This window comes from Oncorhynchus tshawytscha, linkage group LG30 (genome assembly GCF_018296145.1).
Source record: "Oncorhynchus tshawytscha isolate Ot180627B linkage group LG30, Otsh_v2.0, whole genome shotgun sequence".
Classification (NCBI taxonomy): Eukaryota; Metazoa; Chordata; class Actinopteri; order Salmoniformes; family Salmonidae; genus Oncorhynchus; species Oncorhynchus tshawytscha.
In genome coordinates, this window is record NC_056458.1 from 31782437 (window position 1) to 31797986 (window position 15550).

The window sequence follows — 15550 nt, forward strand, 5'->3', positions numbered from 1 at the left end:
CGGCGAATTGAGTTACTGCACACACGCAGTTCACAGAGTAGGCATTTCCTAACGGAAATATGCAAACACATGCTAGAACGTGCCAATAGGACCTCGCTAGCTCATGCTTGGCTCTGCCCACCTCCATGCTTGTTCTGCCCATTATGCTTAATTTGCTCCCATTGGAAACGACAGGTTTAGTATCTTGGTTTAGTTCTAAAAAATATTTCGTAAAACATTAGTGAGCCTCCTTTCAGATGGTGTGACACGACTGGGTGACGTAAGTGCAACCCATGAATACGGGTCAGAGTATGGAGTGATATTGCTGCAATATTACCCCGTATCAGAGGCCCTGACTCGCACAACAGAGTCAACTAATAAGGCTGTATCAATATAAAAATATAAAAAACAACCCCATGCTTCTCATATTGTGTTTGTTCGGTGGCAACAGTGAATCTGTACTGATATGATTGTACTCCACGTCTTTTAGGGGGAGGTGGGAGAATCCACAGCAGCGTAAATGTTAGTGCATTCTGTGACACCAACTGTACGTCACTATCAATTCCACCACACAACAAAGACAGTCCGCATGTCCAGGAATCAACTGTCATTCAAAATAAAACAAGGTAGATGGAGTCACAGGAAGACCTTATGTACTAGGATGGTGCCCCTGGAACAAATCATTATTTTAACGCATGCCCTTACGTATAATAAAAGGATAAATAACACTTTCATAACATATATCATAGGTGTCAGTTTATGACAACTAAGACCATGTTTACTGTTTATCAGCCAATTTTCTAGCAAAACTGACATAGCTAATTCATTGTTTGTGTCACGTTAAGTCATTGTTATGACAGTGTTATGTAGCCCTTATGATGCAGGTTTCAAGTAAAGTGTAATCCCCCAGGCATGCCAAAGGAATGAACCAAAAAGCAGTGTGAGAGAGCTATAGAATAAAGACAAGTAGGTAGACACACAGTCATGCAGATAGACAGACAAACAGGCATGCATACAGACAGACAGAGACAGACAGACAGGCCTACAGACAGACAGTTAAGGCAGACAGACATACAGACAGGTAAGACAGACAGGCATACAGACAGGTACGGCGTAGAGACAGACAGGCCTACAGACAGACATGCAGACAGACAGGTAAGGCATACATACAGACGGACATACAGACAGGCATACCGATAGGCATACAGACAGGCATACAGACAGACAGGCATACAGACAGGCATACAGATGGGTATACAGACAGGTATACAGACAGGCATGTAGACAGGCATATAGACAGGCATATAGACAGACAGACAGACCGACAGACAGACCGACAGATAGGCATACAGACAAGTAAGTACTAGGCACATGGGAAGTTAGAGAAAGGAAGTCATACAGACAGACAGGTCAGTAAGACATAGACAGACAGACAGGTATGTACAAACAGAAACAAAGGTATGTAACAGAAAGGTAAACAGATAGGTACAGTACCAGTCAAAAGTTTGGACACATTTTACTATTTTCTACATTGTAGAATAATAGTGAAGACATCAAAACTATGAAATAATGAATGGAATAAATGGATTAATGTAGTAACCAAAATTAATGTAGTAACCAAAAAAGTCTAAACCAAATCAAAATATATTTTATATTTGAGATTCTTCAAAGTAGCCACGCTTTGCCTGATGACAGCTTTGCACACTCTTGGCATTCTCTCAACCAGCTTCATGAGGTAATCACCTGGAATACATTTCAATTAACAGGTGTGCCTTGTTAAAAGTTAACAAGGTAGGGGTGTTATAGGTAAGGGTGTTGTGACAAGGTAGGGGTGGTATACAGAAGATAGCCCTATTTGGTAATGCAAGAACAGCTCAAATAAACAAAGACAAACGACAGTCCATCATTACAGCCAATTCGGAAAATTTCAAGAACTTTGAAAGTTTCTTCAAGTGCAGTCGCAAAAGCGCTATTATGAGGATTACCACAGGAAAAGATGACCCAGAGTTACCTCTGCTGCAGAGGATAAGTTCATTAGAGTTAACTGCACCTCAGATTGCAGCCCAAATTAATGCTCCACAGAGTTTAAGTAACAGACACATCTCAACATCAACTGTTCAGAGGAGACTGTGTGAATCAGGCCATCATGGTCGAATTGCTAAAAAGAAACTATTACTAAAGGACACCATAAGAAGAAGAGACTTGCTTTGGCCAAGAAACACGAGCAATGGACATTACACCGGTGGAAATCTGTCCTTTGTTCTGATTTTTGGTTCCAACCACCGTGTCTTTGTGAGACGCAGAGTAGGTGAACGGAATATCTCCCTATGTGTGGTTCCCACTGTGAAGCTTTGACGAGGAGGTGTGATGGTGTGAGGTGCTTTGCTGGTAACACTGTCTGTGATTTATTTTGAATTCAAGGCACACTTAACCAGCATGGCTACCACAGCATACTGCAGCGATCCCATCTGTTTTGCGCTTAATGGGACTATCATTTGTTTTTCAACAGGACAATGACCCAACACACCTCCAGGCTGTGTAAGGGATATTTGACCAAGAAGCAGAGTGATGGCCTACACAATTACCCGACCTCAACCCAATTGAGATTGTTTGGGATGGGTTCGACCACAGATTGAAGGGAACGCAGCCAACAAGTGCTAAGCATATGTGGGAACTCCTTCAAGACTGTTGAGCTTTCCTCATGAACCTGGTTGACAGAATGCCAAGAGTGTGCAAAGCTGTCATCAAGGCAAAGGGTGGCTACTTTGAGGAATCTAACATATTTTGATTTGTTTATATTTAGACTTTTTTGGTTACAACATGATTCAATATGTGTTATTACATAGTTTTGAGTAGGTGTGTCCAAACTTTTGACTGGTACTGTAAGTAAACAGGAATGCAGTCACACACACACACACACACAGACACATACACATACACACACACACACACACCGTTAGTATGTCCAGAAGGCAGGCAGGCAGGCAAGCAGGCCGACAGAGAGAAGCTAGAGACATGGGAACTTACTAACTGTTTTTGATCCCTGGGGAAGGGTACAACCCGAGACTGATTTGTTTGAGCCCTGGCGCTTAGAGGGTTCTAGATTGACCCTGATATAAGGAGAGGAAGAGCAACAGAGAGAGATAGAACAAGAAATAGGAGAGGAAGGGGAGAAAGAGAAAATAATTGAATCATGGCCAAAGGAATGGTCTCAGCGCAGCTGTAGCTGATTGGCATGGAGGAAGCATATGTTTCATTACATTACATATATGTGATTATACTGTATATTATAGCTGATTCCAGGGATAGCTGGGTAAGCTCAGTTTCCAATGTCAGGGCCCAGGGCTGTGGTCTGTAACTTTGTGTAACAAATTCAGTTAGTGTGCCTACCTCACCCGTTTCCCCTTCTAAACACAACCCTAGTCCACAACTACCTGCTTGTGAGTTTGGAGGCAGGTTTACGGAGGTGACTACTATTATTCACTAAGGTGATTGTCCCCTGCATTTGGAGGCAAGCGTTACTGAGGTGAGTGTTGCGGAGGTAAACGATTACCTGCGCATGAGTATGGGGGCAGGTGTTACAGAGGTGACTACTACAATTCACTAAGGTGATTGTCCCCTGCATTTGGAGGCGAGTGTTATGGAGGTGACTGTTACGGAGGTGACTGTCACAGAGTTGACCGTTATAGAGGTGACCGTTACAGAGGTGACCGCTTACCTGCGTGTGAGTTTGGAGGTGAGCTTGGTGAAGAGGTTGGAGGTGGCACGGCTGCGGGCGTGCGGCAGGGGACTTGCATCATGGTGGGACAGAGTGGGGGAGGTGGGCGGGGCTGAGTAGACGGGCGGGCCCCGGTCTCTCAGCTGGCCCCCGTGGAAGGTGCTTCGAATGGTGGAGCCCCGTGTCAGACGGCAGCGCTCGCTAGAGGAGGAGGAGGCCCCGGCCCCAGAGATGCTCAGGGTGGAGGGGGATGTGGGGGGCAGGCGGTGGGACAGGGAGCTGGAGCAGAGAGACAATTAGAATTAGACAAATGTTACTGTCCACACTAAGTGGAAACTTGTTTTCGGCTTCACAATAACATGGTTGACAAAAAACAACACTAGAAACGGGGTGCCAGGTAGCCTAGCAGTTAGAGAGGTGATCCAGTAGCCAGAGGGTTGCCAGTTCAAATCCCGGGTCCAACAGGAAAAATCTGTCGGAAGTGACCTGGCAGGAAATGGGAAGTGATCTGGCAACCAACCGGAGAATTGCTGGTATCAAATCCTAGATGCCATTGCCTGCCGTTGTCCCCTTCAGCAAGGCACTCAACCCCCCACAACAACAACTCCCCGGGCACTCAGTCTGGCAGCCCCCTGCACATCTCCAAAAACCTGTATGTATGTGTGTGTGTCTTTTGTATGAGTTGGGTTAAAGGAGAAGTTTTGCTTTTAACAATCAAATCTAAATTTTTTATGCAAATGAAATGTTATAGATGGGTCCAGACACCTATTCTGTGATTTCACCCAATCTCCCACTGGGCACAGATGTAGACTCAACCTCTATTCTACGTTGGTTCAACATAATTTCATTGAAATTTAACCCGTGTGTGCCCAGTGGACTCTTCGTCATTGTCACGTCCAGACCATAGAGAGCCTTGTTATTCTCTATTTTGGTTAGGTCGGGGTGTGACTAGGGTGGGTAATCTAGGTTGTTTATTTCTATGTTGGCCTGGTATGGTTCCCAATCAGAGGCAGCTATTTTTCGTTGTGTCTGATTGGGGATCATATTTAGGCAGCCATTTCCCCACTGTGTTTTGTGGGATCTTGTTTATGTGTAGTTGCCTGTGAGCACTTCATTTACTTCACGTTGCGTTCGTTCTTTATTGTTTTTGTGAGTTTCATTCAATAAACATGTGGAACCCATATCACGCTGCACTTTGGTCCGAATGTTATTACGACAATCGTGACAGTCATCCTCCTTGTGTAGTATGGGGCCCTTAAAAAACATGAACAAAGGATCCAAAAACACCTAAATAGTTATTTTTAGATACAGAAAAGCTCTCAGTATAGCAATGCAGTTCTTTAGATGTTGTACTCATGAAATTGTGTCATTCCGAACTTATCCGCAACATATTCCCTTTTGTGCGACTCAAGCCATTTCCGCTATCCAGCTGTTCTATTCTCCATGTAGCCCGCTGCTAAAGGTAAACTCCAAAATAAAGGAAACCCCAACATAAAGTGTCTTGTGCCTTGGCATAGATTCTACAAGTGTCTGGAATTTCCTGTGTGGAAGAGAGGTTGAAGAAGACAAAGGTTAAGACAACGCGACTCTAATATCCCATTACTCTTTGCAACAAATGGTACCAGCTATACTAGTTAGCAACTGCGCTGGTAGTTACAACGGTGCTGGTCCCACATTTGTGAAGACATTGTATACCACATTTACTCAAGTGTTTCCTTTATTTTAGCAGTTACCTGTAGAATGGATGTAAAGGTTTTGCTCGAGTCGCAACAAAATGGAATATAATGTTGCGGATAAAATTAAGAATTACACAATTTCATGTGTACAACAAAAAATACCTGCTTCCCTATTCTGAGAGCTTAGAAGTTTCTAAAAATAAGTATTGGGGTGTTTTTGGAGCCTTTGTTAATGTTTTTTCGGGGCTCCCATACTACACAATGAGAATGAGGAAGCGCCCACACACTAGGATGAGGAAGTGATTTGCTGTTTGGGGAAAATGTCTAAAAAAAACAAGTGAAATCACAAAAGGTGTCTGGACACTTCTATAACATACAATTTACAGTACCAGTCAAAAGTTTGGACACACTTACTCATTCAATGGTCTATCTTTATATTTTACTATTTTCTACATTGTAGAATAATAGTGAAGACATCTAAACTATGAAATAACACATATGGAATCATGTAGTAACAAAAAAAGTGTTAAACAAATATATTTTAATTTTGAGATTCTTCAAAAGCCTTGACAGCTTTGCAGACTCTTGGCATTCTCTCAACCAGCTTCATGAGGTATTCACCTGGAAAGCATTGCAATTAACAGGTGTGCCTTGCTAATAGTATATTTGTGAAATTGATTTCCTTCTTAATGCGTTTGAGCCAATCAGATGTGTTGTGACAGGGTAGGGGTGGTATACAGAAGATAGCCCTATTTGGTAAAAGACCAAGTCCATATTTTGGCAAGAACAGCTAAAATAAGCTAAGAGAAACGACAGTCCATCGTTACTTTAAGTCATGAAGGCCAGTCAATGCGGAAAATTTCAAGAACTTTGAAAGTTACTTCAAATGCAGTCGTAAAAACCATCAAGCATTATGATGAAACTGTCTCTTATGAGAACCACCACAGGAAAGGAAGACCCAGAGTTACTTCTGCTGCAGAGGATACGTTCATTAGAGTTACCAGCCTCAGAAATTGCAGCCCAAATAAAAGCTTCACAGAGTTCAAGTAATAGACACATCTCAACATCAACTGTTCAGAAGAGACTGCGTGAATCAGGCCTTCATGGTCAATTTGCTGTAAAGAAACCACTACTAAAGGACACAAACAAGAAGAAGAGACTTGCTTGGGCCAAGAAACACGAGCAATGGACATTTGACCGGTGGAAATATGTCCTTTGGTCTGATTAGTCCAAAACTGAGATTTTTGGATCCAACTGCTGTGTCTTTATGAGACGCAGAGTAGGTGAACAGATGATCGCCGCATGTGTAGTTCCCACCGTGAATCATGGAGGAGGTGGTGTGATGGTGCTTTGCTGGTGACACTGTCTATGATTTATTTAGAATTCAAGGTACACTTAACCAGCATGGCTATCACAGCATTCCCATATGGTTTGTGCTAGTGGGACTATCATTTCTTTTTGGTACAAATCATTCCTTAAGTCCCAGACCTCAGCTGAATCTGGTAATGAATGGTGTGGCTGTTGAACAAGTTGAGGAGAGTAAATTACTTGCCGTTACTTTAGATTGTGAACTGTCATGGTCAAAACATATAGATTCAATGGTTGTAAAGATGGGGAGGGGTCTGTCCCAAATAAAGAGATGCTCTGCTTTTTTGACACCACACTCCAAAAAGCAAGTTCTGCAGGCTCTAGTTTTGTCTAATCTAGATTATTGTTCAGTCGTGTGGTCCAGTGTGGTAAGGAAAGACCTCGTTAAGTTACAGCTGGCCCAAAATAGAGCGGCACGTTTTGTTCTTAATTGTAATCAGAGGGCTGATATAAATACTATGCATGCCAGTCTCTCTTGGCTAAGAGTTGAGGAGAGACTAACTGCATCACTTCTTTTTATAAGAAACATTAATGTGTTGAAAATCCCAAATTGTTTGCATAGTCAACATACACACAGCTCTGACACTCACACTTATCCCACCAGATATGCCACCAGGGTTCTTTTCACAGTCCCCAAATCCAGAACAAATTCAAGAAAGCATATAGTATTATATAGAGTCCTAGTTGCATGGAACTTCCTTCCATTTCATATTGCTCAAATAAACAGCAAACCTGGTTTCAAAAAACAGAAAGCAACACCTCGCTGCGCAACGCCTCACCCCTATTTGACCTAGAAAGTTTGTGTGTATGCATTGATATGAAGGCTACGTGTGCCTTTTTAAAACATTTATGTAGTTCTGTCTTTGAGCTGTTCTTGTCTGTTGATGATCTGTATTATGTAATTCTTTATTATGTTTCATGTTTTGTGTGGACCCCAAGAAGAGAAGCTGCTGCTTTTGCAACAGCTAATGGGGATCCCATTAAAATACCAAATACCAAACAGGACAATGACCCAACACACCTCCAGGCTGTGTAAGGGCTATTTGACCAAGGAGAATGATGGAGTGCTGCATCAAATGACCTGGCCTCCACAATCACCTGACCTCAAACAACTTGAAATTGTTTGGGATGTGTTGGACAGCAGAGTGAAGGAAAAGCAGCCAACAAGTGCTCAGCGTATGTGGGAACTCATTCAAAACTGTTGGAAAAGCATTCCAGGTGAAGCTAGTTGAGAAAATGCCAAGAGTGTGCAAAGCTGTCATTAAAGCACGTCTGTTGTTGTTGAACGCTGTCGAACGCCGAAACTGAAACCTGAACTAAAGACCTTGATTTAAAAGCTGACAGTGTTTTTATATACTTTAATTTTATTTTGAATTCTGCGGTTCTGTTGGGCTAAATTGCTGTGAGCGCTGCTATCTGTCCCGGGATCCTGCCAGATTCCGTACAGGGGGAGAGACGCGAAAGCCCAGCTAGCCTAGCTGGCTCGGCGGCTCAAATGGAGGCCGCTATTGAACGTTTCCAAGGTTGCAGGAGCTGAGTTTACGGGACAATGTGGACCACGTCGACTTTCAATGTAGCAACTGCTTGCTTGCATAGGACTACAGGAGCGAAGTAACTACTCTTAGCAAGCAAGAAGAAAACCTACTTAAGCTAATGGGGAACCCATGCCTACCTACTATTTATTTTTCTTGAACTGCCGTGTCGGCTCCCCACAGCCGACTGGCCGGTGCTAGGCAGGGTTCCATCACCGAAGGGGTCTCCCCCTTCCCTGGAGAACAGAGCTGATCTCGACCCAACCAACCAGCCATAGAGGTACGTCACTCGCCGTGGAAGTGGCAACGGGGGTCTTCATGGAGATGTTGAGCCGGGAACTGACACAGACCAGAAACAGCTTTGCCGCCTTGGATCCAGAGGATCTCGCGCCTTCGTCTGTGGTGGCTTCCCAATCAAGATCGGATCCGGAGGTACCTGCATCTTCATTCTCGGCTCTGTCTCCCTCTACCGTGACTTCTACCTCTGGTTCAGATCCTCGAAGCTCCCAGACAACCAGACTGTGAGGCTGCCTGAGAGACCGGCCCATTCACCATCACCAGCTGTCATCAAAGGCAGCTCTATGGTGAGAAACATCTCGGTCCCCAAGGCAAAAACCCTGTGCTCTCCAGGAGCAAGAGTACAGGACATAACAAGGCTGCTTCCGACTGTTCTACCACAGATGCTAGGAGCTGACACTGTCATAGTCCATTTGGGGTCAAACGACATCAGGAGGGCTAGCTCGGAACATTTGAAAATGGATTTTAGAGAACTGATTTTAGCATTAAAAGACTCCAAAAAACAGACAATAATTTCAGGTCCAGTACCATTGTTGAGCCGCGGGTGTGAAAGATTCAGCAGACTGCTGTCATTACACATATGGCTACAATACTACTGTAGCTCTGCTGGAGTCACTTTTATTGATAACTTTGACACCTTCTGGAAACAGAAGATACTCGAAAAGACAGAAATGCCAACGGAGGCGGTGTTGCGGTCTATATTCAGAACCACATTCCTGTAAAGCTTAGATAAAAATCTAATGTTAAATACTGTTGAAGTAATATGGCTACAGGTTAATCTGCCTCACCTAAAGCCCATTCTTGTGGGAAGCTGTTATAGACCGCCAAGTGCTAACAGTCAGTATCTGGATAATATGTGTGAAATGCTTGATAATGTATGTGAAATCAACAGAGAAGTACATTTTCTGGGTGATTTAAACATTGACTGGCTATCATCAAGCTGCTCACTCAGGAAAAAACTTCAAACTGTAACCAGTGCCTGCAACCTGGATCAGGTTGTCAGTCAACCTACCAGGGTAGTTAAAAACAGCACAGGAATTAAATCATCAACATGTATTGATCACATCTTTACAAACGCTGCAGATATTTGTTTTAAAGCAGTATCCAAATCCATAAGATGTAGTGATCACAACATAATAGCCATATCTAGGAAAACCAAAGTTCCAAAGGCTGGGCCTAATATAGTGTATAAGAGGTCATAAACTCAGGAAAAAAACAGCTTACAGACGTAGGCAATTAAGGTCTTAGGACACTAAAGAGGCCTTTCTACTGACTCTGAAAAACACCCAAAGAAAGATGCCCAGGGAGCCTGCTCATCTGCATGAACATGCCTTAGGCATGCTGCAAGGAGGCATGAGGACTGCAGATGTTTCTACGGCAATAAATTGCAATGTCAGTACTGTGAGACGCCTAAGACAGCGCTAAAGGGAGACAGAACGGACAGCTGAATGTCCTCACAGTGGCAGTAACAACACCTGCACAGGATCGGTACATCCAAACATCACACCTGTGATATTAGATAAAGCAGTCTGACTGAGCGGTGGCAGGCAGCAGCAGGCTCGTAAGCATTCATTCAAACAGCACTTTCCTGCATTTGCCAGCAGCTCTTCGCTGTGCTTCAAGCATTGCGCTGTTTATAACTTCAAGCCTATCAACTCTCGAGATTAGTCTGGCAATACTATAGTGCCTATAAGAACATCCAATAGTCAAAGGTATATGAAATACAAATGGTATAGAGAGAAATAGTCCTATAATAACTACAACCTAAATCTCCTTAACTGGGAATATTGAAGACTCATGTTAAAAGGAACCACCAGTTTTCATATGTTCTCATGTTCTGAGCAAGGAACTTAAACGTTAGCTTTTTTACATGGCACATATTGCACTTTTACTTTTATCTCCAACACTGTCTTTTTGCATTATTTCAACTAAATTGGACATGTTTCATTATTTATTTGAGACTAAATTGATTTTACTCACACACACACACACACACACACACACACACACACACACACACACACACACACACACACACACACACACACACACACACACACACACACACACACACACACACACACACACACACACACACACACACACACACACACAGTACATACAGTGGGGAGAACAAGTATTTGATACACTGCCGATTTTGCAGGTTTTCCTACTTACAAAGCATGCAGAGGTCTGTAATTTTTTTTTATCATAGGTACACTTCAACTGTGGGAGATGGAATCACATTGTATGATTTTTAAATAATTAATTTGCATTTTATTGCATGACATCAGTATTTGATCACCTACCAACCAGTAAGAATTCCGGCTCTCACCTACCTGTTAGTTTTTCTTTAAGAAGCCCTTCTGTTCTCCACTCATTACCTGTATTAACTGCACCTGTATGAACTTGTTACCTGTATAAAAGACACCTGTCCACACACTCAATCAAATAGACTCCAACCTCTCCACAATGGCCAAAACCAGCGACATGAGGGATAAAATTGTAGACCTACACAAGGCTGGGATGGGCTACAGGACAATAGGCAAGCAGCTTGGTGAGAAGGCAACAACTGTTGGCGCAATTATTAGAACATGGAAGAAGTTCAAGATGACGGTCAATCAACCTCGGTCTGGGGCTCCATGCAAGATCTCACCTCGTGGGGCATCAATGATCATGAGGAAGGTGAGGGATCAGCCCAGAACTACACGGCAGGACCTGGTCAATGACCTGAAGAGAGCTGGGACCACAGTCTCAAAGAAAACCATTAGTAACACACTACGCCGTCATGGATTAAAATCCTGCAGCGCACGCAAGGTCCCCCTGCTCAAGCCAGTGCATGTATAGGCCCGTCTGAAGTTTGCCAATGACCATCTGGATGATCCAGAGGAGGAATGGGAGAAGGTCATGTGGTCTGATGAGACAAAAATAGAGCTTTTTGGTCTAAACTCCACTCGCCGTGTTTGGAGGAAGAAGAAGGATGAGTACAACCCCAAGAACACCATCCCAACCGTGAAGCATGGAGGCGGAAACATTATTCTTTGGGGATGCTTTTCTGCAAAGGGGACAGGACGACTGTACCGTATTGAGGGGAGGATGGATGGGGCCATCGCGAGATCTTGGCCAACAACCTCCTTCCCTCAGTAACAGCATTGAAGATCGGTCGTGGCTGGGTCTTCCAGCATGACAACGACCCAAAACACACAGCCAGGGCAACTAAGGAGTGGCTCAGTAAGAAGCATCTCAAGGTCCTGGAGTGGCCTAGCCAGTCTCCAGACCTGAACCCAATAGAAAATCTTTGGAGGGAGCTGAAAGTCCGTATTTCCCAGCGACAGCCCCGAAACCTGAAGGATCTGGCCAAGGTCTGTATGGAGGAGTGGGTCAAAATCTCTGCTGCAGTGTGTGCAAACCTGGACAAGAACTACAGGAAACGTATGATCTCTGTAATTGCAAACAAAGGTTTCTGTACCAAATATTAAGTTCTGCTTTTCTGATGTATCAAATACTTATGTCATGCAATAAAATGCTAATTAATTACCTAAAAATCATACAATGTGATTTTCTGGATTTTTGTTTTAGATTCCGTCTCTCACAGTTGAAGTGTACCTATGATAAAAATTACAGACCTCTACATGCTTTGTAAGAGGGGAAACCTGCAAAATCGGCAGTGTATCAAATACTTGTTCTCCCCACTGTATGTAGTAGTGGTGGAGTAGGGGCCTGAGGGTACACAATGTGTTGTGAAATCTGTGAATGTATTGTAATGTTTTAAAATGGTATAAACTGCCTTAATTTTGCTGGACCCCAAGAAGAGTAGCTGCTGCTTTGGCAGCATCTAATGGGGATCCATAATAAATACAAATAGAAATGCAAAGCAAAGGGTGAAAACTTGAAGAATCTAAAATCTAAAATTTGAATGAGTAGGTGTGTCCAAACTTTTGACTGGTACTTTACATACAAAATATATATTTGGTTGTAAAAACTAAAACTTCTCCTTTAAAAGCAGAAGTCAAATTTCGACCTTGTGTTCAATTCACCAATAAATTGATCTTAATCTTAATCTCTTAATCTTAATCATCATCAGGGGACAAGTGGGGATATATTTGGGAGTCTCTCTCTCTCTCGCTCTCCTTTCCTTGTCCCTTCATGTCCTTCACCTGTTCTCCTTGCCATTCTGCAGCAGGGAGTGTCTGTCGGTGCTGGAGCGGTCCGTGCAGACATATGTGTTCCGCCGGGTCATGGCACTTCCCGGGATGTTGTTCTGGGAAAGTAAGAGGGCAAATGATCATATCAGACGTTACCATAGATACCAGTTGTCACATCATACTACCAAAGAGGAGTATGATGGTGGTTGTCTTGAAACATGTGGGGACTACAACCTGGGACAGGGACATTCTTGCTAAAATTATTATTCTATTTTATCTCATTGAGTTTTATTTTATATATATTTTGTATTTTTATTACCCTTCTTTACCCATTGACTTTCTCTATTGTTGTTGTACTGTTGAGAGATGAGCCTACTCCATGTACATCATGTGTATATGACGAATAAACAAACTTGAACAATCAGAGTCCCGCAGTATTATTGGTTGTTTAACTGCAAGCATTTGGGTAAATGCATGCAATACAATATTTCTAAGCGCATCCGATGCGGAGTAGGCTACTACATGGGCCACGGGGTGGCAAAGCCGGAAAAATAATTTGTGCCCATGCAATTTTGTTACCCCATAAACGTAACAAATTGGTTGGTTTTGCCAGTGTAGCGCTGCCGGGCTTGCCAGAGGCTATATGCCAGGTCAGCGCTCAAGATCTGAGGAGGGGGGATGTAATAATGTAACATGTAGTAGTTCAAATCCAATGCATTCTGATTGGGCACCTAGCCATGCAATTTCATAAGGTACGCCTTCATTACCTTGTTTAGGAATGTCATTGCATCCCAACCAGGGCGGGGTCAAATTGACCGTTTTTTTTCTCACACAGAGGGAAAAAAAGTTCACTTTTGCAGACAGCTACAGCTAATGCTAGTCTAGCTAGTATTTTCTAGTTTTGTTAAGTTTTGGTAGCGACAAGCTGGATAATTATAGCTGGCTAATGGCTGGGCACTGCCAAGAGCAAAACACTGAGGACCACCATGTCGAGAGCGATCCCTAGCTCACTGAACAGCCTGCTGGCCCGACCACGGAGGTTGAGGAGCCTAGCATCAAATGGAATATTCGCCCATCTCTTACGCTGCCTGCTGACCAACAAGATCGAGACGAGCCAGAGCCTAGCACCAACAGCACGAGATTAACATCACAACAAGCACCTGCACCTCCGTTACTCTAGCCACAAGCAACTGACGACCTGTTGGATTTATCCAAAATTTAAGCAGTGGAAGCAGAGTTTATTGCGGTTTGCATATTTTTGCAAAGTGAAATCTCAACCAGAGCCAGCAACAACAAATGGACCCCACTCAGTGTTCTTCAAAGATTCTTAATGCCATTGCTTGCTTATGCGGGTGTAATTGCTATAGATATACACTACCGTTCAAACGTTTGGGGTCACTTAGAAATGTCCTTGTTTTTGAAAGAAAAGCACATTTTCTGTCCATTAAAATAACATAAAATTGATCAGAAATACAGTGTAGACATTGTTAATGTTGTAAATGACTATTGTAGCTGGAAACGGCAGATTGTTTATGTAATATCTACATAGGCGTAAAGAGGCCCATTAACAGCAACCATCACTCCTGTGTTCGAATGGCATGTTGTGTTAGCTACTTATGGAATAAGGTGCCATTTCAAATGCAGCCCTATAACCCCCCCACCACCCAACCCACCCATCCTACCTCACTGTTTCTCACCGTGGTGGCAGTCATCTCCTTTCGGCGGTCGGGGATCTCTGACTTGTTGGGGTTATTGGCACTGCTGACCATGGGACTGGAGGGTGGCAGCGAGCGACTGCCCATCACGCTGCAGCTGGCCTTACGCGGGGGCATGCGCCCCTCCCGCAGCTCCCGGTCACCTGTGCTGGTGGGGCTTCTCTTGGGGTGCATGACCGGCATGGAGGGCCCGCCTGAGGGGGGAACACACATGTTAACACTGGCAGACAGACAGATACACACACATGCACACACTCACAGACACTTAGTCAGTGGACAGGACAGGAGCTGAGGATATGGGTAGGATGACCACATGTCCCGGATTGTGCAGGACAGTCCCACATTTAGTCCCGTAACCAAACAAAACAGTCCCTCATTTTAGAAATTCAAACACCACATTTTTTTTGTCCCATATGTAAGTCAGACATTTTTTTTCTCCATGCTCTGAATATAAGGTATAACAGTTAAATGCTTGCTTACTTTCTTACTTACAAGCCCCTAACCAACAATGCAATTTTAAGAAAAATAAGTATTAAGTCAAAAATAGATAAGCCAAAAATAAAAAATAATTAAAGAGTAGCAGTAAAATAACAGTAGCGAGGCTATATACAGGGGGTACCAGTAAAGAGTCAATGTGCGGGGGCACAGGTTAGTCGAGGTAATTGAGGTAATATAGTTGAAGTCGGAAGTTTACATACACCTTAGCCAAATACATTTAAACTCAGTTTTTCACAATTCCTGACATTTAATCCTAGTAAAAATTCCCTGTATTAGGTCAATTAGGATCACCACTTTATTTTAAGAATGTGAAATGTCAGAATAATAGTAGAGAGAATTATTTATTTCAGCTTTTATTTCTTTCATCACATTCCCAGTGGGTCAGAAGTTGACATTCCCTCAATTAGTATTTGGTAGCGTTGCTTTTAAATTGTTTTACTTGGGTCAAACGTTTTGGGTAGCCTTCCACAAGCTTCCCACAATAAGTTGGGTGAATTTTGGCCCATTCCTCCGGACAGAGCTGGTGTAACTGAGTCAGGTTTGTAGGCCTCCTTGCTCGCACACGCTTTTTCAGTTCTGCCCACACATTTTCTATAGGATTGAGGTCAGGGCTTTGTGATGG

The 15550-nt window shown here is 43.3% G+C and overlaps 1 protein-coding gene across 7 annotated transcripts in view; it reads right to left on the reverse strand.

The window, feature by feature from the left end:
• LOC112228416 (MAP/microtubule affinity-regulating kinase 4-like) overlaps positions 1-15550 on the reverse strand; it is a 51092-nt gene that overhangs the window by 3151 nt on the left and 32391 nt on the right. For 3 of the 7 annotated variants that reach the window (XM_042309667.1, XM_042309666.1, XM_042309671.1), the window contains exons 13-15: positions 14398-14624; positions 12728-12831; positions 3698-3976 (exon numbers count right to left, since the gene is read on the reverse strand). In XM_042309667.1, coding sequence (XP_042165601.1) covers positions 3698-3976; positions 12728-12831; positions 14398-14624 — 610 coding nt within the window. Of the gene's footprint in view, positions 1-3006; positions 3090-3697; positions 3977-12727; positions 12832-14397; positions 14625-15550 lie in introns of all 7 variants that reach the window. The other 4 variants (XM_042309669.1, XM_042309668.1, XM_042309670.1 and 1 more) reach the window with 3 other exon arrangements.